Source organism: Thunnus thynnus, chromosome 15 (genome assembly GCF_963924715.1).
Source record: "Thunnus thynnus chromosome 15, fThuThy2.1, whole genome shotgun sequence".
NCBI lineage: Eukaryota > Metazoa > Chordata > Actinopteri > Scombriformes > Scombridae > Thunnus > Thunnus thynnus.
Window position 1 is genome coordinate 6,207,091 of NC_089531.1, and position 25,176 is coordinate 6,232,266.

Sequence of the window (25,176 nt, forward strand, 5' to 3'; positions counted from 1 at the left end):
CAAATAAATATTGTTTCTTACTTGTTACATTATGCACATGACCTACTAAAAATTACTTTAGTGAATGCAACAAAAAACAGTTCAAATCTAGTGGTGTGCCAGCAAATGATTAGGAGCACAGGTCTGTCACAAATCTAACCAAATTAAACATAAAACATAATTTCAGAAAAAAGAAACACAACATGCAAAATGCTAGACCACATTTTTACTTTACTTGTATTTTATTTATTGCACTGTCATGGGATTACTCACAAGACAATCTACTGTTTGTATGTGAAAATAAGATTTATTAAACAGTAAGAACAAATTAGAACTGTTGCTGATCTGAGGAAACATGTGACCATGCAGGAGAGAGCAAGAGCTTTCAGGGAGGACAGGGTGATCAACTCAAAGATGACAGGATGAAAAACATAAAGAACAAAGCTTTAGTATTACAATAACAAAGACACAAAAGGTGTAATACAACAAAGACAGGGAACAGGTACAACATAGACACAGGATGGACACACAGAGGTCTGAAGCACTAAGGTGGTTTTCACCTGCAGATGATCATTGTATAAATTATTATGATGCCAAATTAAACCATCACATCAACATGTCCAGTAACATTAATTTCACCTAGAAAGAGACATCATCTGCTTTTGGCAGTATAATTGAGCTGCTGTACTCATATTAACAACTCTGCACATCCTGGACAATAATAAGTTTCCTCAGCAGAAAACTCTCACAGGATTCCCAAACTGTCTGTGTGTCACGACGGGAAAGTCCTGTGTTTTAAGGGGATGAAAATAAGAAACGTGATCATCAATAATGTTGTATGATTATCATACATTATTATAGGTGAAAATACCAAAAATGCATTGGCATGCCCTTGATGCACTGTGAATGTTTTGTTCTGGTTCCAGTTTCTCCCTCAGAGTTCCCTGCTGGTCCTGTTATTGGAGGTGTTGTAGGACTGCTGCTGCTCCTGGCAGTCTGCATCACTGGAGTCTTCATCTGGAGGAGGAAAAATAATGGTGAGAGACAACCGTACTTTTACTCATCATCAAGTCATTTTAACAACAAATAACAGTGTAACCTGGCTGATGTTCAGTAACGTGACCTCCAGCTAAAGAGTTACTCTCTTATCTTTCAAAATAAAAGAAGAAATCAGTGAAATTAATACAGTGTTTCTATAAAACATTTATTAGTGTTTTCTTTGTTTGCTTTCATAAATTCTGACATTTTACATTTTGAAATATTGTAATCTCTCATCTGTATTTCAGGATTCAGTCCTGCAAACTGTGAGTATTATGTCAATTAATCTGTCTTTCCCCCTGTCTCTCTATATACAAATAAATACATTTAACAGTTTAAATTGAACTACTGACACCTTGTTTTTCTTTTATAGCTTCAGACCCATCATCCTCTGATCCATCTTCAGTCAGAGATGCAGCTCTTAACTGATCACAGTGAGTATTTCATCATGTCATCAACACTGTGCAGATACTGTATGAAGAATCTCTCTGTTGCTCCTCCTGAAACTAGCTACAGTATACTGATATAATACTCTCATAAATATACTGAAATTCTGTCTTTGTTAAAAAACTGTTTGTCTGATTTGACAGTATTTGTCAGTCAAGTGATCCAGTATAGTTACAGGAAACAGCTGACACTGAGGTTTTATTGTAATAATGATTAAACGTTTTACATTCTGGACCAAAATAAAACATATTGCATATAATATTAAATCAAATACTGTATAATATGACCACTAATAATTCCAGGTCCTTTTCTATTTGTTACTCTGTCTTTGCAGCTTTCCAGTAAAGATTTAGAGGAGAATAGTGAACTCAAATAAAGATGCTGTGGCTTCAATATTTTATTCTATTTTGCATCATAAATGTTTATTAACAAAACTTGTTTTAATGAATATTGAGATGTGACATCACAGGACCCGTCAGAGAGTCACAGGATACATCAAACTAAAGTGTGAATTCATAGATCAGATTTATGAGTTTTAGGTCATCAGTGGATGCAGTGAAGAATGATATCTGTGAAGATTATCTGAGAGCTGATAGAAGCATTAATGTTGATGTGAATCCTCCACTGCAGGAGTAACAACATCTGGAGAGAACTGATGCTGCTGTCCAGCTGTTTCCTCAAACCTTTGGTGGAGATGAATCACTGCAGCAGCTACCAGACACCAAAGAGCCACAACGTTACTCCAGTGGGGCATCTTTTGTCTTCAGATATCAAATTCATATCAGTTAGTCATGTGATGTACTGTCTTTGATGATGATGGGAGACATGCAGCACTTTAACCTCTGCTTCTAACGCTGGAGTCAAACCTAAAACTTTAAATGTTCAACTACTCATGCTTTCACTAATAATTAGTTTGACAGTTTGCATTTTAGAAACACTAATGAAGATTCTGCACTAGGCCACAATTGAAAAAACACAGTTTTTGTTTCTTTTGTTTCATTGTGATTACAGTTTGAACACTGCATCTCAACATCTCTCACTTTAACCAAAGTATAAATATCTTAGTTATGTTTTAGTCTTCCAACACACATTGCTCCTCCACTCCAAGTAACAGCTGTAACTCTTTTTAAACATCAATTTGTAAACGTTTCCACGATTTTAAACAATATAAATATATTTTTGATTATTTAGATACTCCTCCATATGTGATGAAAATCACATATTAAAGCAATAACACTTCTTGGAGCTTAAACATTTGTATCTTATACATTTGCCATCTTCACGTCCTGTATTTGTCATGCGGATGATAAATGTTAATGTCATTATAACATTATTGTTAATGCTCATATTATTGGTGTTAGAGGAGTAATGAGGGTTTTATCTGTGGTACTGATAGATGTACTTTATTTCATATTGCCAAACTGGCAAAATTGATTTGTCTACGTGACAGTATACGTCTTCTCTAAGGTTATGTGATCTGTTTTTGGCTAAATGTTTTCACCTCAGATAAAGTTTGTCTCCACATCTACAAGTTAATAATCAATTATGAATTGTTAATCAATCATCTTTTCACTGGTGAATGTAAAACGTGATTTTTTGGATGTCACAGCTCTTATATGTGTCACATACATTAGGTGTAGAAATTATCTCCTGTCTGTACATGAGGTCAAATGAGAATTAGAAAAAAATATTTTTTCACTTATCTTCTTTTTTTATTTGATGAACTTCATTTTGTCTAGTGAGGCTGCTACATTTTCTAGTGTCATTCTTGTTCAATTTATTTGATTAATAATTACAATTTTCCTGAAAACCTGCTTAAGAGGTCTTCCTGTTACATCATACCTGTGTAAACCTCAAATGTTCAGATGTGTAGGCTTAAAGGTTTTCTTCCAAGTTTTGGGAAACACTCTAGTGAAGCTTGTCCCTGACATCTAGAAAGCATGAGCTTACTTTTTAAAATGTTATCAGTTGCCAAAATGTGTGAGGATAAAAGAAAAAGTTTACACTACTACAGAGGAGTACACTGAACCTTGTGACTCAGAGTGTGTATTTCCCTATTTTACCAATAGAGAGCAATATAACTCTGAAATGTCTCAGCTGTGAGGTCACCACATAGAAACAGCTGCCAGAGCATTTCCACACCTCCAACATAACAAAGGGTTTCCTGACTTAAAGTTTTCTACATTTAAAGCAAGATTCTTACAAACAGCCCATTTCCATGAAAGATCAGACCAATACAGTTAAAGTGAAAATTAAATTTAAACTAACTTTTCAACCGTGTTACTGAAGATTTAAACACTTGCAAATTATCATCAAATAAATGCAAAACTTAGCAACAGATATACAGCAAAGTACTTTTGGAAATGGTCACCTGCATAGACCTCTGTACTGTAAGTGATGGTCATGATGTTTAGATGTCAGAAAGGAGGTTGGTAGTAAAATTCTTAACAGATAAATTTACACTGTTTTATTTCCTTAATGTCAGTGTTGTGTTGATGACAGCAGAATCTGTCATTCAGAAACCTTTAACACAATTGTTGCATCTATAAGAGGAAACAAACATCTCACTCAGTCTTCTTCACCACATCACATTTTGAAGTCCCCACAGTCAGGTTAATGATATAAAGTATATATAAACCCTTAAAATCAGCACCTATTTGATGGCAAATGGAGATGGGAAATCATTCATATTACAGAATGTGAAAAACACGTAAAATGTGCAAATAGATTCAGGTAAAATTGTACCTAAATAAACTGGAAAGCTAAAGACATTCACTACAAAAATATCAAAATTACCTAATGTGAGACAGACAACATGTCTCGACCATAAACCTACATTGTTTTTTTGTTTTTGATTTATATTGTCTTATATCCCTAATGTCAGTGCTGTGCTGTTGACAGTAGAAACTGTCATTAAAAAACGTTTAATGATTAATGAAGTTGTTGCATCTATCAAAGTAAACAAATATTAGTCTTGGACTTTAGCACTTCCTCCTCCACAGTCGGGTTAATGATTATATCTTTTGTGTTAGTGATACTGTAGCACTTTGAATTTCACTCTGAATGAAAAGTGCAGTACAAATTAAATGTATTATTTAATATTATTTATTATATAAAATGTGTATCCAAACTATTAAAATCAGCACCTATTTGGTGCATTCATATTACAGAATGTGATACACATAAAATTTGCAAATTCATGTAGGGAAATATTACTTTTAGGGAAAAAAATTAATTAAGTAAATTGCAACACTAAAGACATTTACCACAAAAATATCAGTAGTCTCAACTAAACAACCTACACCAAACACAGACTCACTGAGGGCTAAAAATCAGAGAACTACTAACCCAAAACAGATACACAATAAATTAACATCATAAAAATGAGTCAAAAAGTCTTTTTTTGGTTGGTATTTGTGACCTTGAAAAAGTTGCTTTTTCAGTAGTGATATTTATCTTAGTGCGGTGCAACACAATTGTATAAACCCTCTGGAACAATATGATTACAGTTTGTCTAAAAGGTTTAAAAAGAGTGTCAGTTTTGAACATCTCCACTTGGAGGATTGACCTGCTATTGGGCCCTGAGGCAAAGGTTTGTTGTTGGGCCCCTGTTGTCCCCCACTATATATGGCATAACTCTACAGCTGAAATGATTAGATGATTATTGATTAGTTGATTGACATAACGTTAATTGGCAACAATTTTGATAATTGATTGAACATTTAAGTAATTTTTTAACTAAATAAATTATAATTCTCTTGTACCAGCGTCTGAAATGTGAATATTTGCAATTCCACAGTTTCCAGTGACAGTAAACTCAACATCTTTAGGTCTTTGACTGTTGGTCAGACAAAACAATTAATCTGAATATGTAATATGATCTGCATTTTTTAAAAAACTATTTTCTGACATTTTAGACACTGAACATTCGATCAATGTTACGATGTTACAGTTTCATTTGGCAGGCACTTTTATCCAAAGAGACGTACACATGAGAGTTAATAAATCACAAGTAAGGATCTATTCAGGAGAGATCAAAGCGAGTTAAGTGCCATGTAAGTTCAGGTCCAATTGCAGTTCAGCACTCACCGCTGTGTGAATCATGATTAACTAGGTTACTCTTGTTGTATGCAAAGGTCATACCAGGATAATTCACCAGGATAATTCAAACCGAGATATGTGCAGTAGCCTATAGTATATGCCTGTGTAGCGATACGCATGGGCCCTCTCGGGTCGTACTAATCGAAGTAAAATAACTGATGTTCTGACTCAGGCAATTCAAAATAGTTGTCCATTATAAATCCAGACAGCTGTAAAAATCGCACCACTGAATCACCGAATGCACACTATTGTGAATCAGTAAACTTGTAGATCTTTTTTTTGTACTTTCAGCTGTCAAATATGTATAATTATTACATTTGCTCCAAGGGTAAAATGTGTGTCTGTATAGATTAGTGATAGTCAGTGGGCTGGACATCTTCACGCATCAGGTGCAATATGTTACTGGTGTACTTTGGTCCCACCTTCCCACACAACACACGAAGAGGAACAACAAAATTAAAACGGCGACTGGTTTGTCCACTGCAGCGGTCACTCGACTCCCCAAAAAGTCATGCCATGAAGACGATGGAGCTTGTTTTTCTGCTCATCTTCTTTCCTGTCACACTTTCAGGTAAGATTAACTTTAAAATGTGTTGTTGTTTTTTTTAACATTTAGTTGTCGAAAATTACTTGTTTGGTTTTAAATGAGAGTGTAGAAGGCCTAGAGTGATACAGTTCACTTTCACTTTCAAATTGGGCACTTTTACGCCATTTACATCAAGCTTTACCTGTACCATTTTTGCTAAGTCGTCCTTTGTAAAGGGTTTAATCAATGGCTTTAGCAATGGTAAATAAATTATTTACAAATCCTTTATAGACCGGCGCGTAATCACCGCGGGGGTATAACAAGACGCATACCTGTCATGGGTCTATTACAGGCAGTAAAGTTAGATTTTACAGCGAGCCGAGTGGTTTCCAATGTTTCAAGCTTTTATAACACAGAGATTGGTCCATAATAAAAATTGCAGAGAGCGCAAACACCAAAATTTAGTAAATAGAGGTGTGCACATAGTTCTGTTGAACACAAATCAACTTTCATTTACAGTATCAGTCCAAAATTTGGACACACCTTCCCATTCTAACTGGTAGTGTAATTTGCTTTTTTTATTTCTCTCTAGTATCTATCACATAAACTGTTGAGATGTCAGTTGAAATGCAGCTACTAAAGAAATGAATTCAGGTCTTCAACATGTTAGATTAATTTATGAATGTTATCAATAATGTCGTTCAGGTGTCACTGACACTGAATATATCCAGGATTTTGCTGAAATAACAGTTTCTGTACAGTACTGGTGTTCTGTCAACACGTTCTCACTGCCAACTCGTCACATATCGAAGCTGGATCCCGTGGCGTCACTTTTTAATGCACTGGGTACCGCTTAGCATAATTTGTCAATGCGCAGTAACACGGCAGTCACCGTTAAAAAATAATTATATTTTATGGTGTGACAACATGGTGGTTAAGGTCTGGTTAAGTTTAGGCACAAAAACCAATTGGTTAGGGTTAGGGAAAGATCATGGTTTGGGTTAAAATAAAAAATAAAATAAAAATGGCAAGGTGGTCTCGAACCATGTCTCTGCTGCTTTCCAACTTTCTGCCAACAAAGTTTAAAGCCATCCACCAAACCCTCCTACTCCTAAGAAGAAAGTCAGCTTATATAGATGTCATGTGAAGTACGTCACTTCAAAAATGTTGATATGATAAGTATTGTTGAAATGTTAATATGCTCCGTAGTACAGGTGTTGAAATGTAGATATTCAACGTATTTGTGGTTTGCAAAAACCAATGTTTTATTCTGGCGACCAGGCTGAATTTTGTCACCTAATATAGACGTCATCGGTCTCATGGCGTCTATTTCAGATGTTGTGGGAGTTCAACAGAAGTCTATCGGACAACCCTGTACGTTGATAAATGATGCTAAAGGGATACCCAGTGCGTTAAAAAGTGACGGCACGGGGTCCTGACCAAGCGTCGATATGTGACGAGTTGGGAGTGAGAACAGGCTGTTTCTGTATGTTGTTAACATCTGGTTGTGTGTCGGTTATGTTTCTTTTGACTTTATCAAATAGTGTCATTTATTGAAATGAACCTAAGTATAAAACATAAAACTGTTGTTGTTTTAAATGTGTACTCATATGGTAAACTCAGATTATGAATAATATAATTCAGTATAATGTAATATAATCTAGGCCTAATATATGTCATAATAATATAATATAATATTCACAGAACAAGAAATAAGTTGAAATCTCAAAGCACAGACCTCAAGTATTACTTTAATAAAGGAGTCTTTACATTTTGTATCTGAATTTGTTTCAAATACACAGTGAATGACACCAATGTTGTGGAAACTTGACTTTGTGGTAGCTGAGTTATTTAAAGAGCCTCTGAACTGGCCCACCAGTTAAAGTATGAGAACCAGAGATGAGAGCCATTCAGCAGTTTATTGTCTTGTTCACAGGATTTCCACTTAAATAGTTGACTTTCACAGATGATTTAAAGGCTAAAGGCAAATGAAAACAATAATCAGTAAACAAAGGTACTGTAATAAATCTTAATCAAATCAAAGCACTTGTTAAGTTATTGAACAAAGAAACAGCAATAACTACAATACACTTCCTTAACTTACTTAAATAACATATCTGGTGCATAGTCAACTGGAGAAGGTAGCTAATATCACACAGAGGTCAGCATGCTGCAGCAGACAGAGGGAGAGACTGAGCCAGGCTTCTTATCAGTTCAGGTGTGGCCCATTAGGTTGAGACTAAGTCCTGCCCACCTAGGACTGGGCAGGAAGGAGGATTTTCTACAAATGATTTAATGTTTCACATGAAGACCTTTATGAGTTGTAACTGTGATTTCAAGGCAATATTCTTATTACATTTACACCTTCTGAGGGCCAGTGCTGTACTGTAGATTACCTGTGAGACCGACTCAGGTGTTGCAAGACAGGAATACAACATCAATTTATAACATAATAATGTGAAAACTATAAGCCAAGGCAGAAATCATGGGCTACACTATGTCTCAGTGTATTTTAAAATGACAGATATTCCAAAACTGTCTGCAACAAAAATGTATTAACACTTTAATAACTGCATGTGTGGAGTCTATGTGACACAAGAGGAGATACTTGAGTATGACCTTCTGCTTCAGACGATGTTGGTCTTTCATTAAGTGTAATGATTCTCACTTAGACTATTAACTGCAGCTTAATGCACCAGCATCATGTAGTAAAGCACAATTTCACCAATTTTTATCATATTGCAGTATCTCTTTTAAATATAACTGTACATTTTCATCATTTAGAGGAAGTGTCTGGTTAATATGAATTCATCAGAAAACTATTTTGTAATTATGAGTTCTTTATCTTGTAATCATCACTGACCTAGGCCTGATTTAGTTTGCTTTTGTTCCCTCTTGGTTTGAGGTTTTTGATACTGATGTTATTGAACATTATTCACCAAAGTCACATTTCTGAAATTATTTCATCAGATTTGTACAATGTTTTGTTTTTTTTCCACCAGACCGACTAAATACAGATCAGATTTTTTTAAAAATGTAATTAATCAAATTAAATAATATAATAAAATAACAAAATTTCTACAGATTAAGATATTTTTCATTATTCAAGCAAAATAAGGCAAATTAGAGAAAACACTGATAAATAATTGTAATTTATATGCTTTGCTCACCATATGTTGTTCCACTTTCAGGAATCTCATATCAGTGTACAGATATTTATATGAAGATTTAACATTTTGATTAGATTTACACTTGAATGTATATGTAGTTATTACTAACCTTATATAAAATGATGATCAGTAAGGTTAATAAAGCTGTCTTAGTCATTATGGCAAATGTACCAACAAAAATGGCCTATTAACATATCCAGCAAATCCTGGCCAATGGAAGGTCAATATTCACTCTCCTTTTAGCTTTTGTTTAGTCTCAATCATTCCAAGTATAATATCTGGCTCTTAGGTTGGTAGATGTTCTACTTTCATCACCAGCTCATCACTAACTTTATGTGTCTGAGGTTTCATGCTGGGTAAAATATTGAATGTAATTAAATGTAATTATCATAAATATGGATGAATGCATGTTTATGAAAAGTCAATTTCAAAACCCTTCAAACCTCTTTCTCTTACAGTGAAACACTCGCTGAAGTTTTTCTTCACAACGTCCTCTGAAGTCAAAAACTTCCCAGATTTTGTGGTTGTTGGGTTGGTTGATGAAGTTCCATTGGGTTACTGTGACAGCATCAGTAACACAGCAGAACCCAAACAGGACTGGTCAAAAAAAATGATTGAAGATGATCCACAGCACTTGGAGTGGTACACTCAGCGGTGTTTGCTAAACCAGTACAACCACAAAGCTCAAATTTACATTTTGAAGCAGCAACTGAACCAAACTGAAGGTAAGTAAAAATACTGTCAAAATGTAAAGTTGTGTTTTTTATTAAATACCAAACAGATATAGTTCCATTATAAACACACATGTTTACATGTTCAAACACATATACAGTTTACTAAATGTGCATATATTCTTCACTCACATCTCTCCCTCTATTACCAGCCATGTAATGTGAAGGACTCTTTCAAAATCGGTCGTCAATATTAATATTATATATAGCTTCCCTGGTAGCTATGTGCTGAATTCAATGAAAAACTGAGCAAAAGGGTTCTACATTTGAATTGGCCTTGGTGTGTGTGCGTGTGTGTGTGTGTGTGTGTCTGTGTGTGTGTGTGTCTGTGTGTGTGTGTGTGTGTGTGTGTGTGTGTGTGTGTGTGTGTGTGTGCGCGCGTGTGTGTGTGTGTGTGTGTGTTGCCCTTCTTGTCATGTTTGGTTTGATCTGGATGCTTAAAAACTGCAGGTCAAGTACGTTTTGGTTGGAAAGTTTGACCCCTTGATGTCAGTTTGTGTATTTCTGTGTGTTGGTCTTGCAATGAAGAGGTGACCCTTCCACATGTTCCTCGACATTTTCTAAAATGCAGCCTCACATAGGCTCCAGCCACCTGTAACCCTCTGTGGGATCTCACTTTGCACTTTGTTTCTCTCTCAGCTGTCCACATTTTCCAGAGGATGAACGGCTGTGAATGGGATGATGAGACTGGAGAGGTTAATGGGTTTGTTCAGTTTGGTTATGATGGAGAAGACTTCATAGCATTTGACCTGAAGACACTAACATGGATCGCTCCAAAACCACAAGCTGTCATCACCAAACACCAGCGGGACAGAGATAGACCCAACAATGAAATGTGGAAGCACTTCCTCACCCAGCGTTGCCCTGAGTTACTGAAGAGATATTTGGCTCTTGGGAAGAGCTCTCTGCTGAGAACAGGTAGAATCACATGACCTGATGTAGTTTCATGGACACAACAATATTTAAATGCATCTTCTGTTTCTAACCTCCCTCCCACACCCCTCACCATTTATCTCTTCAGAGTTTCCCTCAGTGTCTCTCCTCCAGAAGACTCCCTCCTCTCCAGTCAGCTGCCACGCTACAGGTTTCTACCCTCACAGAGCCATGATGTTCTGGAGGAAAGATGGAGAGGAGCTTCATGAGGACGTGGAACATGGAGAGATCCTCCTCAACCATGATGGATCCTTCCAGATGAGTGTTGACCTGAACCTTTCATCAGTCACACCTGAAGACTGGAGGAGGTACGAATGTGTGTTTCATCTCTCTGGTGTGAAGGACGACATCGTCACCAAACTGGATAAAACAGTGATCAGAACCAACTGTGGTAAGACTGGAATACTGACTTTGCAATGGTTATTCCCTAAAAACATCTGTTGCCCAATAAAATATATACATGTCATTTGCTGTAAATGTGGTGGTAACTCTGGCTTCTGATTATACAATTTGAATAAGTTTGAAAAAAGGCTATCAGTCCTGAGCATTCTGGAGCTGTGGGTTAGTCCAGGGTTAACAAACAAAACTGCTGTTCTGCTCACTGAAATAAATGTAGTTTCTTACTTGTTACAAAACCAGGATGTTCATCCCTCCAGTAGAGTTCAGAGACTGTGGAATCAATGCAAAGGCTGAAGAACACCATTATTTAAAAAAGATATTTTCTCATTTGGTGTTCTGATGATGGTGGTGGAGAGCGCTGTCTTACATGTCAGTCCAAAGTCTCCCATAGGTTTTCAGTTGGGTTGAGCTCTGGTGACTGTGAAGGCCATAGCATATGATTCACATCATTTTCATACTTATCAAACCAGTGACCCCTCATGCCCTATTGTCATCCTGGAAGAGACTCCTCCCATCAGGATAGAAATGTATCATTATAGGATAAAGGCAATCACTCAGAACAGCTTTGTATTGATTTGCAGTGACCCTTCTCTCTAAGGGGACAAGTGGACCCAAACCATGCCAGCAAAATGTCCCCTACAGCATAACAGAGCCACCAGATCCCCTCACTGTAGGGGTCAAGCATTCAGACCTGGACCAGTTTGTCACCTGTCTGTATCTTGTGCGCACAAGATAATAACTTATTATCTGGTGCATAGAAGGTATTATCTTGTTCTCACAAGATAATACTGTTACTATAACGCTAGAAGTCACACTTTACAAATAATGAGCTAGTAATACACCCACAGTATAAAACTATCAGCAATTAATAGCAAAAATAAACACAACTGATTTGACACAACATTTACAGCAATAAAACAATGGCTCTTACACGAAGCAAGAACAAACTAGAATTGTTGCTCATCTAAGGAAATGTGTGACCATGTGAGAGAGCACGCTGCAGTTTTTTTTTGTGAAATGTGTGCCTATTATGACCTTTTGGACTACCAACAAGAAAATCAAAAGTGGTGAGCAATGTTCTGCTATCGCTCTGGAGCTTGTTTTCTGCTCCTTTTTTGAGGAAATAATGTTTTAGCTGTGTGTGCTCAGCAGTGGGCGTCATTGCAGGTGTGTTTTGTTGTGAAATGTGTAGTGGTTGACAGCGGCAGCTAGCTGTCTTATTAGCTTGAGAGCTAATATCTGCAGGGTGTTTCTAGTCAGATAGCACAGTTTTTTTTGTGTTGTTGTGTCATTTGTTGATGTTAGCAGGTAAGGCACTTGGGAGCACACAGAAACGTCACTTTTGTTGGATTTACGCGGAAAATCCAGTCCAGGGCCTTCACATAGAAATCAGTCCACAGGCAACTGAGAAAGTCAGGGAAGGACTCTATTTTTACATTACATTACTACCTGTTCACTCACTGGCAATAAAAAAACATTAAGATATGTAAATTGCTTCCCAATTCTATATATAGAACCTTTAAAAAGAGACATCACCTTCTCTTGGCAGTGTAGTTGAACTACTGTACTTATATTTTCAACTCTGCACATCCTGGACAATAATGAGTTTCTTCAGCGGAAAACACTCACAGGAAAAAAGCCCTTGGAGAGAAAGTCCTGTGTTTTGGGGGGATGAAAGTAACAAAAGTGGTTGTAAATACTGTTGTATGATTATCATACATCATTATAGGTGAAAATACCAAAAATGCATTGGCATGCACTTGATGCACTGTGAATGTTTTGTTCTGGTTCCAGTTTCTCCCTCAGAGTTCCCTGCTGGTCCTGTTATTGGAGGTGTTGTAGGACTGCTGCTGCTCCTGGCAGTCTGCATCACTGGAGTCTTCATCTGGAGGAGGAGAGATAATGGTGAGGGACAACAATACTTTTACTCATCATCAAGCCATATTAACTCCATTGTTTTAGCATATTTCAGCAACATTTCACTAATATTTATTCTGAATGACTAAAACAAATAACAGTGTAACCTGGCTGATGTTCAGTAACGTGATCTCCAACTGAAGAGTTACTCTCATCTTTTACAATAAAAGCAGAAATCAGTGAAATTAATACAGTGTTTCTATAAAACATGTGTTACTGTTTTCTTTGTTTGCTTTCATAAATTCTAACATGTTAATTTTGAAATATTGTAATCTCTCATCTGTATTTCAGGATTCAGGCCTACAAACTGTGAGTATTATGTCAGTTTATCTCTCTCTCTCTCTCTCTCTCTCTATGTACAGATGCAGTTTATAGTTTAAATTAAACACTTTGTTTTTCTTTTATAGCTTCAGACTCGTCATCCTCTGATCCATCTTCAGTCAAAGATGCGGCTCTTAACTGATCACAGTGAGTATTTCATCATGTCATCAACACTGTGCAGATACTGTATGAAGAATCTCTCTGTTGCTCCTCCTGAAACTAGCTACAGTATACTGATATAATACTCTCATAAATATACTGAAAGTCTGTCTTTGTTAAAAAACTGTTTGGCTGATTTGGCGGAATTTCAGTCAAGTGATCCAGTATAGTTACAGGAAACAGCTGACACTGAGGTTTTATTGTAATAATGATTAAACATTTTACATTCTGGACCAAAATCGCACACAATATTAAATCAAATACTGTATAATATGACCACTAATAATTCCAGGTCCTTTTCTATTTGTTACTCTGTCTTTGCAGCTTTCCAGTAAAGATTTAGAGAATAGTGAACTCAAATAAAGATGCTGTGGCTTCAATATTTTATTCTATTTTGCACCATAAATGTTCATTAACAAAACTTGTTTTAATGAATATTGAGATGTGACATCACAGGACCCGTCAGAAAGTCACATGATACATCAAACTAAGATCAGATTTATGAGTTTCAGGTCGTCGGTGGATGCTGTGAAGAATGATATCTGTGAAGATTATCTGAGAGCTGATAGAAGCATTAATGTTGATGTGAATCCTCCACTGCAGGAGTAACAACATCTGGAGAGAACTGATGCTGCTGTCCAGCTGTTTCCTCAAACCTTTGGTGGAGATGAATCACTGCAGCAGCTACCAGACACCAAAGAGCCACAACGTTACTCCAGTGGGGCATCTTTTGTCTTCAGATATCAAATTCATATCAGTTAGTCATGTGATGTACTGTCTTTGATGATGATGGGAGACATGCAGCACTTTAACCTCTGCTTCTAACGCTGGAGTCAAACCTAAAACTTTAAATGTTCAACTACTCATGTTTTCACTAACAATTAGTTTGACAGTTTCATTACAGAAACACTAATGAAGATTCTGTACTAGGCCACAATTGAACACTGCATCCCAACTTCTCTCACTTCAACCAAAGTATAAATATCTGTGAGTTATGTTTTAGTCTTCCAACACACATTGCTCCTCCACACCATGTAACAGCTGTAACTCTTTTTACATATAAATTTGTAAATGTTTCCACAATTTTACACAACATAAATACATTTTTGAATATTTAGACACTCCTCCTTTCATTGAAACTCACATATTAAAGCAATAACACTTCTTAGAGCTTATATTTGTATCTTATACATTTGCCATCTTCACGTCCTGTATTTGTCATGCGGATGATAAATGTTAATGTCATTGTAACATTATTGTTAATGATCAGATTATTGGTGTTAGAGGATTAATGAGGGTTTTATCTGTGGTACTGACTGATGCACTTTATTTCATATCGCAAAAATGGAAAATTTGATTTGTCTACATGACAGTATACGTCTTATCTAAGGTCATGTGATCTGTTTTTGGCTAAATGTGTTCACTTCAGTTAAAGTTTGTCTCTACATCATCTACAAAATAATGATTAATAATGAATTGTTAATCCATCATCTATTTATTGGTGAATGTAAAACATGATTTTTTGGTGAATTTCATTTTGTCTAGAGCAGCTGCAACATTTTTAGTGTGATTTTTGTTCTTATTTGTTCTAATAGTATTTATATTTACCTTCAATTAATAAATAAAATTCTCCTGAAAACCTGCTTAAGAAGTCTTCCTGTTACATCATACCTGTGTTTACCTCAAATGTTCAAAATTTTGGGAAACACTCTCGTGAAGCTTGTTCCTGATACCTGGAAAGCATGAGCTTACTTTAAAAAAATATATCAGTTGTCAAAATGTGTGGAGATAAAAGAAAAAGTTTACACTACTGCAAACATACACACACATACCGCAAATTTTCATTTGTTAATGAAGGAGTACACTGAACCTTGTGACTCTGAGTGTGTATTTCCCTATTTTACCACTAGAGAGCAATATAACTCTGAAATGTCTCAGCTGTGAGGTCACCACAGAGAAACAGCTGCCAGACCATTTCCACCATCACCACTTCCTCCCCCACAGTCGGGTTATAAAACACTTTAAACTGCCTCATTGAATAAATTGTCTTATATGACTTTAAACAGCTGCTCATGTCACTACATGCTATTAAAGTTCTTGTAAATAACAAAACAAAAAAACACATTTCCTGCATTTTCCTGTTGAATCTGATCAGCCAGTCAGATATTGAATTTACTCCTCCTGGTAACACGTGATGCACAGCTATTTATAATTTCTATTGGTCATTTCATTTGACTGTTCACACTGTTAACAGTCTTTCTTCCATCACAGTGTTTTTTAATGTCTGTATCAAATCAAGATGAAGGATTTCATGTTGTTGCTTCTCTTTTGCCATGTTGCATCTCCAGGTAACTGAATAATCTTTTTTGAATAGTTATGTAACTTCTATTTCAGCAGTTATATTTATATTTTAAAATATAAATGCACCCTATTCATAAACTGCACATTTACTGCAGAGATCAACATACCTCAGATTTAAACATGTCTATTCACTGCTAGTTCATTTTTTTGTGGTTTCAACAAGTGAAACTTGTGAGAGGTCTTCCCGTCCTCTTGAATGAGAAAGTGTGTCCAAACTTCTGACTAGTACTGTATTCTCTACTTTTACTTCTCTCTCATATCTGTTACATAAACTATTGAGATGTCCAATGAAATACAGCTATTAATGAGATTAATTCAGGTCTGAAACGTGTTAGATTAATCTATGAATCTAACCAATAATGCCATTCAGGTGTCACTGAAGCTGAATATATTTGGGGTTTTGCAGAAATAACAGTTTCTATACAGTACTGATGTTCTGTATGTTGTTAACATCTGGCTGTGTGTCGGATTATTTCCTTTGACTTTATTGAACAGTGTCATTCATTGAAATGAATTTAAATATAAAAAATAAAACTGTAACAAATGTTTACTCATGCTGTAAACTCAGATTATAGATTCTGTACTGCAGTATAATATAATCTAGGCCTAATATGATATAATATGTTATAATAATATAATTATTCACAGAACAAGAATTAAGTTGAAACCTCAAAGCACATACCTCAAGTATTACTTTAATAAAGGAGTCTTTACATTCTGTATCTGGATTTGTTTTAAATACACAGTGAATGACATCAATGAATTTAATGTTTCATAAGAGGACCTTTGTGACTGTAACTGTGATTTCAAGGCAATATTCTCATTACATTTACACCTTCTAATGGCCAGTGCTGTACTGTAGATTACAAGAGTGTTGCAAGACAGGAATACAACATTAACTTATAACATAATAATGTGAAAACTATAAGCCAAGGCGTAAATCATGGGCTAGTCCACGTTTCAGTGTATTTTAAAACTACAGATATTCCAAATCTGTCTAAAAAAATGTATCAACACCTTAATAACTGCATGTGTGGAGTCTATGTGACACAAGAGGAGATACTTGAGTATGACCTTCTGCTTCAGACGATGTTGGTCTTTCATTAAGTGTAATGATTCTCACTTCGACTATTAACTGCAGCTTAATGTACCAGCATCATGTAGTAAAGCACAATTTCACAAATTTTTATCATATTGCAGTACCTCTTTTAAATATAACTGTACATTTACTGCAGAGCTTAACATACCTCAGATTTTGACATGTCTGTTCACTGCTGATTAATTATTGATTAAAGTCAATAAATTATATTGATTGATATGGAGGCACAATGCATTAAGAGATATTTTCTTCAAATAATTTGTTCTCATAATAATGTAACATCTCCTATAGTAGGATTAAATGTATAACTAATAGCTATATTATGTTGAAGATATTTACCTCATCATTGAGAGGAAGTATCTGGTTAATATGAATTCATCAGAAAACTATTTTGCAATTATGAGATCTTTATCTTGTAATCATCACTGACCTAGGCCTGATTTAGTTGGCTTTTGTTCCCTCTTGGTTTGAGGTTTTTGATACTGAACATTATTCACCAAAGTCACATTTCTGAAATTATTTTATTAGTTTTGTACAATGTTGTTTTGTTTTTTTCCACCAGACTGACTAAACACAGATCAGATTTTTTTAAATGTAATTAATCAAATTAAATAATATAATAAAATAACAAAATTTCTACAGATTAAGATATTTTTCATTATTCAAGCAAAATAAGGCAAATTAGAGAAAACACTGATAAATAGTTGTAATTCATATGCTTTGCTCATCATATGTTGTTCCACTTTCAGGAATCTCATATCAGTGTACAGATATTTATATGAAGATTTAACATTTTGATCAGATTTCCACTTGAATGTATATGTAGTTATTACTAACCTTATATAAAATGACGATCAGTAAGGTTAATAAAGCTGTCTTAGTCATTATGGCAAATGTGCCAACAAAAATTGCCTATTAACATATCCAGCATTCATTTATGTTTTGAGTTGTGTTTTTGGCTGCCTGGCCAATGGAAGGTCAATATTCACTCTCCTTTTAGCTTTTGTTTAGTCTCAATCATTCCAAGTATAATATCTGGCTCTTAGGTTGGTAGATGTTCTACTTTCATCACCAGCTCATCACTAACTTTGTGTGTCTGAGGTTTCATGCTGGACAAAATATTGAATGTAATTAAATGTTATTATCACAAGTATAGATAAATGCATGATTATAAAAAAATGAACTTAAAAACCCTTAAAACTTCTTTCTCTTACAGTGAAACACTCGCTGAAGTTTTTCACCACAATGTCCTCTGGAGTCAAAAACTTCCCAGATTATGTGGTTGTTGGGTTGGTTGATGAAGTTCCAGTGGTTTACTGTGACAGCATCAGTAAGACAGCAGAAGCCAAACAGGACTGGTCACGAAAAATGTTTGAAGATGATCCACAGCACTTGGAGTGGTGCAAGCAGCAGTGTTTATTTGACCAATATGAATACAAAGATCACATTGACATTTTGAAGCAGCAACTGAACCAAACTGGAGGTAAGTAAAAATACTGTAAAAATGTAAAGTTGTGTTTTTTGTCAAATAGCAAACAGATATAGTTGCATTATAAACACACATGTTTACATGTCCAAACACATACACAGTTTACTAAATGTGCATATATTCTTCACTCATATCTCTCCCTCTATTACCAGCCATGTAATGTGAAGGACTCTTTCAAAATGGGTCGTCAATATTAATATTATATATAGTTTCCCTGGTAGCTATGTGCTGGATTCACTGAAAAACTGAGCAAAAGGGTTCTACATTTGAATCATGGTATGTGTGTGTGTGTGCGTATGTGTATGCGTGTGCGTGTGTGTGTGTGTGTGTGTGTGTGTGTGTGTGTGTGTGTGTGTGTGTATGTGTGTGTGTCTGTGAGTGTGTGCGTGTGTGTGTGTGTGTGCGTGTGTGTGTGTGTGTGTGTGTGTGTGTGTGTGTGTCTGTGAGTGTGTGCGTGTGTGTGTGTGCGTATGTGTGTGTGTGTGCGTGTGTGTGTGTGTGTGTGTGTGTGTGTGTGCGTGTATGTGTGTGTGTCTGTGAGTGTGTGCGTGTGTGTGTGTATCTGTGTGTGTGTGTGTGTGTGTGTGTGTGTGTGTGTGTGTGTGTATGTGTGTGTGTGCGTGCGTGCGTGCGTGCATGTGTGTGTGTGTGTATGTGTGTGTGTATGTGTGTGTGTGCGTGCGTGCGTGCCTGCATGTGTGTGTGTGTGTGTGCGCGCGCGTGTGTGTGTATGTGTGTCTGTGTGTGTGCGTGTGCGTGTGTGTGTGTACGTGTGTGTGCATGTGTATGTGTGTGTGTGTGTGTGTGTGTATGTGTGTGTCTGTGTGTGCATGCGTGTGTGTGTGAGTGCTTGTGTGTGTATGTGTGTCTGTGTGTGTATGCGTGTGCGTGTGCGTGTGTGTGTGTGTATGTGTGTGTGTGTGTGTGTGTGTGTGTGTGTGTGTGTGTGTGTGTGTGTGTGTGTGTTGCCCTTCTTGTCATGTTTGGTTTGATCTGGATGCTTAAAAACTGCAGGTCAAGTACGTTTTGGTTGGAAAGTTTGACCCCTTGATGTCAGTTTGTGTATTTCTGTGTGTTGGTCTTGCAATGAAGAGGTGACTCTTCCACATGTTCCTTGACATTTTCTAAAATGCAGCCTCACATAGGCTCCAGCCACCTGTAACCCTCTGTGGGATCTCACTCTGCACTCTGTCTCTCTCTCAGGTGTCCACATCTTCCAGAGGATGCATGGCTGTGAATGGGATGATGAGACTGGAGAGGTTAATGGTTTTGCTCAGTATGGTTATGATGGAGAAGACTTCATAGTATTTGACCTGAAGACACTAACATGGATTGCTCCAAAACCACAAGCTGTCATCACCAAACACAAGTGGGACAGAGATAGAGCTCTCAATGAAAGGTGGAACTACTTCCTCACCCAGCAGTGCCTCGAGTTAGTGAATAAAAATTTGGACTATGGGAAGAGCTCTCTGCTGAGAACAGGTAGAATCACATGACCTGATGTAGTTTCATGGACACAACAATATTTAAATGCATCTTCTGTTTCTAACCTCCCTCCCACACCCCTCACCATTTATCTCTTCAGAGCTTCCCTCAATGTTTCTCCTCCAGAAGACTCCCTCTTCTCCAGTCAGCTGCCACGCTACAGGTTTCCACCCTTACAGAGCCATGATGTTCTGGAGGAAAGATGGAGAGGAGCTTTATGAGGACGTGGAACACGGAGAGATCCTCCCCAACCATGATGGATCCTTCCAGATGAGTGTTGACCTGAACCTTTCATCAGTCACACCTGAAGACTGGAGGAGGTACGAATGTGTGTTTCATCTCTCTGGTGCAAAGAACGACATTGTCACCAAACTGGACAAAACAGTGATCAGAACCAACTGGGGTAAGACTGGAATACTGACTTTACTATGTTTTCTTATTAAACGTAGGTTGAGGCTGAAGGTTAGTTAATTACAGGGTTAACAAACAAAACTACTGTTCTGCTCATTCAAATAAATATTGTTTCTTACTTGTTACATTATGCTCATGACCTACTAAAAATTACTTTAGTGAATGCAACAAAAAACAGTTCAAATCTAGTGGTGTGCCAGCAAATGATTAGGAGCACAGGTCTGTCACAAATCTAACCAAATTAAACATAAAACATAATTTCTGAAAACAGAAACACAACATGCAAAATGCTAGACCACATTTTTACTTTACTTGTATTTTATTTATTGCACTGTCATGGGATTACTCACAAGACAATCTACTGTTTGTATGTGAAAATAAGATTTATTAAACAGTAAGAACAAACTAGAACTGTTGCTGATCTGAGGAAACATGTGACCATGCAGGAGAGAGCAAGAGCTTTCAGGGAGGACAGGGTGATCAACTCAAAGATGACAGGATGAAAAACATAAAGAACAAAGCTTTAGTAATACAATAACAAAAACACAAAAGGTGTAATACAACAAAGACAGGGAACAGGTACAACATAGACATAGGATGGACACACAGAGGTCTGAAGCACTAAGGTGGTTTTCACCTGCAGATGGTCATTGTATGAATTATTGTGATGCCAAATTAAACCATCACATCAACATGTCCAGTAACATTAATTTCACCTAGAAAGAGACATCATCTGCTTTTGGCAGTATAATTGAGCTGCTGTACTCATATTTACAACTCTGCACATCCTGGACAATAATAAGTTTCCTCAGTAGAAAACTCTCACAGGATTCCCAAACTGTCTGTGTGTCACGACGGGAAAGTCCTGTGTTTTAAGGGATGACAATAAGAAACATGATCTTCAATAATGATGTATGATTATCATACATTATTATAGGTGAAAATACCAAAAATGCATCGGCATACCCTTGATGCACTGTGAATGTTTTGTTCTGGTTCCTTTTTCTCCCTCAGAGTTCCCTGCTGGTCCTGTTATTGGAGGTGTTGTAGGACTGCTGCTGCTCCTGGCAGTCTGCATCACTGGAGTCTTCATCTGGAGAAGGACAGATAATGGTGAGTGACAAACATACTTTTACTCATCATCAAGTCATTTTAACAACAAATAACAGTGTAACCTGGCTGATGTTCAGTAACCTCCAGCTAAACAGTTACTCTCTTACTTTTCAAAATAAAAGAAGAAATCAGTGGAATTAATACAATGTTTCTATAAAACATTTATTAGTGTTTTATTTGTTTGCTTTCATAAATTCTGACATTTTACATTTGGAAATATTGTAATCTCTCATCTGTATTTCAGGATTCAGGCCTGCAAACTCTGAGTATTCTGTCAGTTTATCTTTCTCTCTCTCTCTCTCTGTCTCTCTCTCTCTCTCTCTATGTACAGATAAATGCAGTGTATAGTTTAAATTAAACACTTTAAATTTAAACTGCTTTTCTTTTATAGCTTCAGACTCGTCATCCTCTGATCCATCTTCAGTCAGAGATGCAGCTCTTAACTGATCACAGTGAGTATTTCATCATGTCATCAACACTGTGCAGATACTGTATGAAGAATCTCTCTATTGTCCTCCTGAAACTAGCTACAGTATACTGATATAATAACTCTCATAAATATACTAAAAGTCTGTCTTTGCTAAAAAACTGTTTGGCTGATTTGGCAGAATTTCTCAGTCAAGTGATCCAGTATAGTTACAGGAAACAGCTGACACTGAGGTTTTAATGTAATACTGATTAAAATTATTTTGGACTAAAATCAAACATATATTTACTGTATAATATGAACACTAATAATTCAAGGTCCTTTTCTATTTGTTACTCTGTCTTTGCAGCTTTCCAGTAAAGATTTAGAGGAGAATAGTGAACTCAAATAAAGATGCTGTGGCTTCAATATTTTATTCTATTTTGCAACATAAATGTTCATTAACAAAACTTGTTTTAATGAATATTGAGATGTGACATCACAGGACCGTCAGAAAGTCACATGATACATCAAACTAAAGTGTGAATTCATAGATCAGATTTATGAGTTTCAGGTCATCAGTGGATGCAGTGAAGAATGATATCTGTGAAGATTATCTGAGAGCTGATAGAAGCATTAATGTTGATGTGAATCCTCCACTGCAGGAGTAACAACATCTGGAGAGAACTGATGCTGCTGTCCAGCTGTTTCCTCAAACCTTTGGTGGAGATGAATCACTGCAGCAGCTACCAGACACCAAAGAGCCACAACGTTACTCCAGTGGGGCATCTTTTGTCTTCAGATATCAAATTCATATCAGTTAGTCATGTGATGTACTGTCTTTGATGATGATGGGAGACATGCAGCACTTTAACCTCTGCTTCTAACGCTGGAGTCAAACCTAAAACTTTAAATGTTCAACTACTCATGCTTTCACTAACAATTAGTTTGACAGTTGCATTTTAGAATCACTAATGAAGATTCTGCACTAGGCCACGATTGAAAAAACACAGTTTTTGTTTCTCTCTTTGTTTCATTGTGATTACAGTTTGAACATTGCATCTCAACTTCTCCCACTTTAACCAAAGTATAAATATCTGTGAGTTATGTTTTAGTCTTCCAACACACATTGCTCCTCCATAGCAAGTAACAACTGTAACTATTTTTAAACATAAACCTGTAAAAGTTTCCACAGTTTTACACAATATAAATACATTTTTGAATATTTAGATACTCCTCCTTTCATTGAAACTTACATATTAAAGCAGTAACATTTCTTAGAGCTTATACATTTGTATCTTATACATTTGCCATCTTCACGTCCTGTATTTGTCATGCAAATGATAAATGTTAATGTCATTGTAACATTATTGTTAATGCTTGGATTGCTAGTGTTAGAGGATTAATTAGGGTTTTACCTGTGGTACTGATGGATGTACTTTATTTTATATTGATTTGTCTACATGACAGTATACCTCTTCTTAAAGTTATGTGATCTGTTTTTGGCTAAATGTTTTCACTTTAGATAAAGTTTGTCTCTACATCATCTACAAGTTAATAATTAATTATGCATTGTGAATCAATCATCTTTTCACTTGTGAATGTAAAACACGATTTTTTGGTGAACTTCATTTTGTCCAGAGGGGCTACTACATGTTTTAGTGTCATTTTTGTTCTCATTTGTTCTAATAGTGTTTATATTTATCTTCAGTTAATAAATAAAATTCTTCTGAAATCCTGCTTAAGAAGTGTTCCTGTTACATCATACCTGTGTTTACCTCAAATGTTCAGATGTGTAGGCTTAAAGGTTTTGTCCCAAGTTTTGGGAAACACTCTAGTGAAGCTTGTTCCTGATACCTGGAAAGCATGAGCTTACTTTTTATCAGTTATCAAAATGTGTGAGGATAAAAGAAAAAGTTTACACTGCTACAATAAAAAAACAAACACACACAAATTTTGATTTGGTTATGAAGGAGTTTCTTGACTTAGTTTTCAACAGTTAAAGCAAGATTCTTACAAACAGCCTGTTTCCATGAAAGATCAGACCAATACAGTTAAAGTGTTATTTAGACTGTAGGTCTAAACTTTTCCAATATGTTACTGAAGATTTAAGCACTTGCAAATTATCATAAGATAAATTTTAAAAAAAAATCATTATTTTCTATACAACAACACATCAACAGTAGGACACAGTTAAAATTTCTGGACAGGCTAACATATAGATTAATATTGTCTTATTTCCCTAAAATCAGTGTTGTGCTGATGATGGCAGAAACTGTCATTCATGTCATTTAGAAACTTTTAATGCAATTGTTGCATCTATCAGAAGAAACAAACATCTCAGACAGTCTTGGACTTCAACACTTCCTCTTAAAGTCCCCACAGTCAGGTTAATGATATAAAGTGTAACTCGGCACCTATTTGATGTGGAGATGGGAAATCATTCATATTACAGAATGTGAAATACACATAAATTGTGAAAATGGATTTAGGTAAAATATTACCTAAATTTAAACCTTAAAGACATTCACCACAGAAATGTCAAAATTACCTAATGTGAGATGGAGAACATGTCTCGACCAGACAACCTACACCAAACACAGACAACCTGAAGACAAACTGAAGGCTTTTCAGTGGAAAAACAGAGGCATCAAGATAAAAACTTACTGACAGAGACAGACAGACATATGATTACAGCAGAACTGCAGAAAACTACAACCCCATAATAGTGATACATAAAGCATAACTACATAAAAAACAATCTTCATAAAATATTGTTTTTGTGTGTGTTGTTAGTTGGCAGTGATACACTAGTTTGATAAACTGGATCAATATCTGCACTGATATTAATCTTATTCAATGCAATGCAACACAATTTCATAAACCTTCTGGAACAATATAATCAAAATTTATCTGCAAAGTTAAAAAAGAGTGTCAGTTTTGAACATCTCCACTTGTAGTGTTATGTGTGTGTTTTTTTAATAAAGTCCTCATTATTTCAAACATGTGTTTGTCAACTGTTGTTACAGTAAGATGAATATTCTCACAGACTAAATAAACGTGGCTCCAACTTAAAGGTGTTGAACTTTAA

General features: G+C 36.0%; 3 protein-coding genes across 3 annotated transcripts in view; all 3 read left to right on the top strand.

The window, feature by feature from the left end:
* Positions 1-1,412, top strand: part of LOC137198602 (major histocompatibility complex class I-related gene protein-like) — an 8,183-nt gene extending 6,771 nt beyond the window's left edge. The window contains exons 5-7 of the mRNA XM_067612452.1: positions 945-1,029; positions 1,266-1,283; positions 1,391-1,412. Of these exons, the coding sequence (XP_067468553.1) occupies positions 945-1,029; positions 1,266-1,283; positions 1,391-1,412 (125 nt within the window). The remainder of the gene's footprint in view (positions 1-944; positions 1,030-1,265; positions 1,284-1,390) is intronic.
* Positions 1,413-5,996: 4,584 nt separating this feature from the next.
* LOC137198604 (major histocompatibility complex class I-related gene protein-like) lies at positions 5,997-22,126 on the top strand. Its single transcript, XM_067612453.1, has 6 exons — positions 5,997-6,136; positions 18,398-18,664; positions 19,874-20,152; positions 20,256-20,558; positions 21,581-21,679; positions 22,071-22,126. Exons 1-6 carry the CDS (start codon positions 6,082-6,084, stop codon positions 22,124-22,126), a joined length of 1,059 nt encoding a protein of 352 aa, XP_067468554.1. The 5' UTR covers positions 5,997-6,081.
* On the top strand, positions 7,411-13,704 carry LOC137198503 (major histocompatibility complex class I-related gene protein-like). The gene is made up of 7 exons (XM_067612382.1): positions 7,411-7,465; positions 9,720-9,986; positions 10,632-10,910; positions 11,014-11,339; positions 13,145-13,229; positions 13,533-13,550; positions 13,649-13,704. The coding sequence occupies exons 1-7, from the start codon at positions 7,411-7,413 to the stop codon at positions 13,702-13,704; spliced, it is 1,086 nt and encodes a 361-aa protein (XP_067468483.1).
* Positions 22,127-25,176: the final 3,050 nt, after the last annotated feature.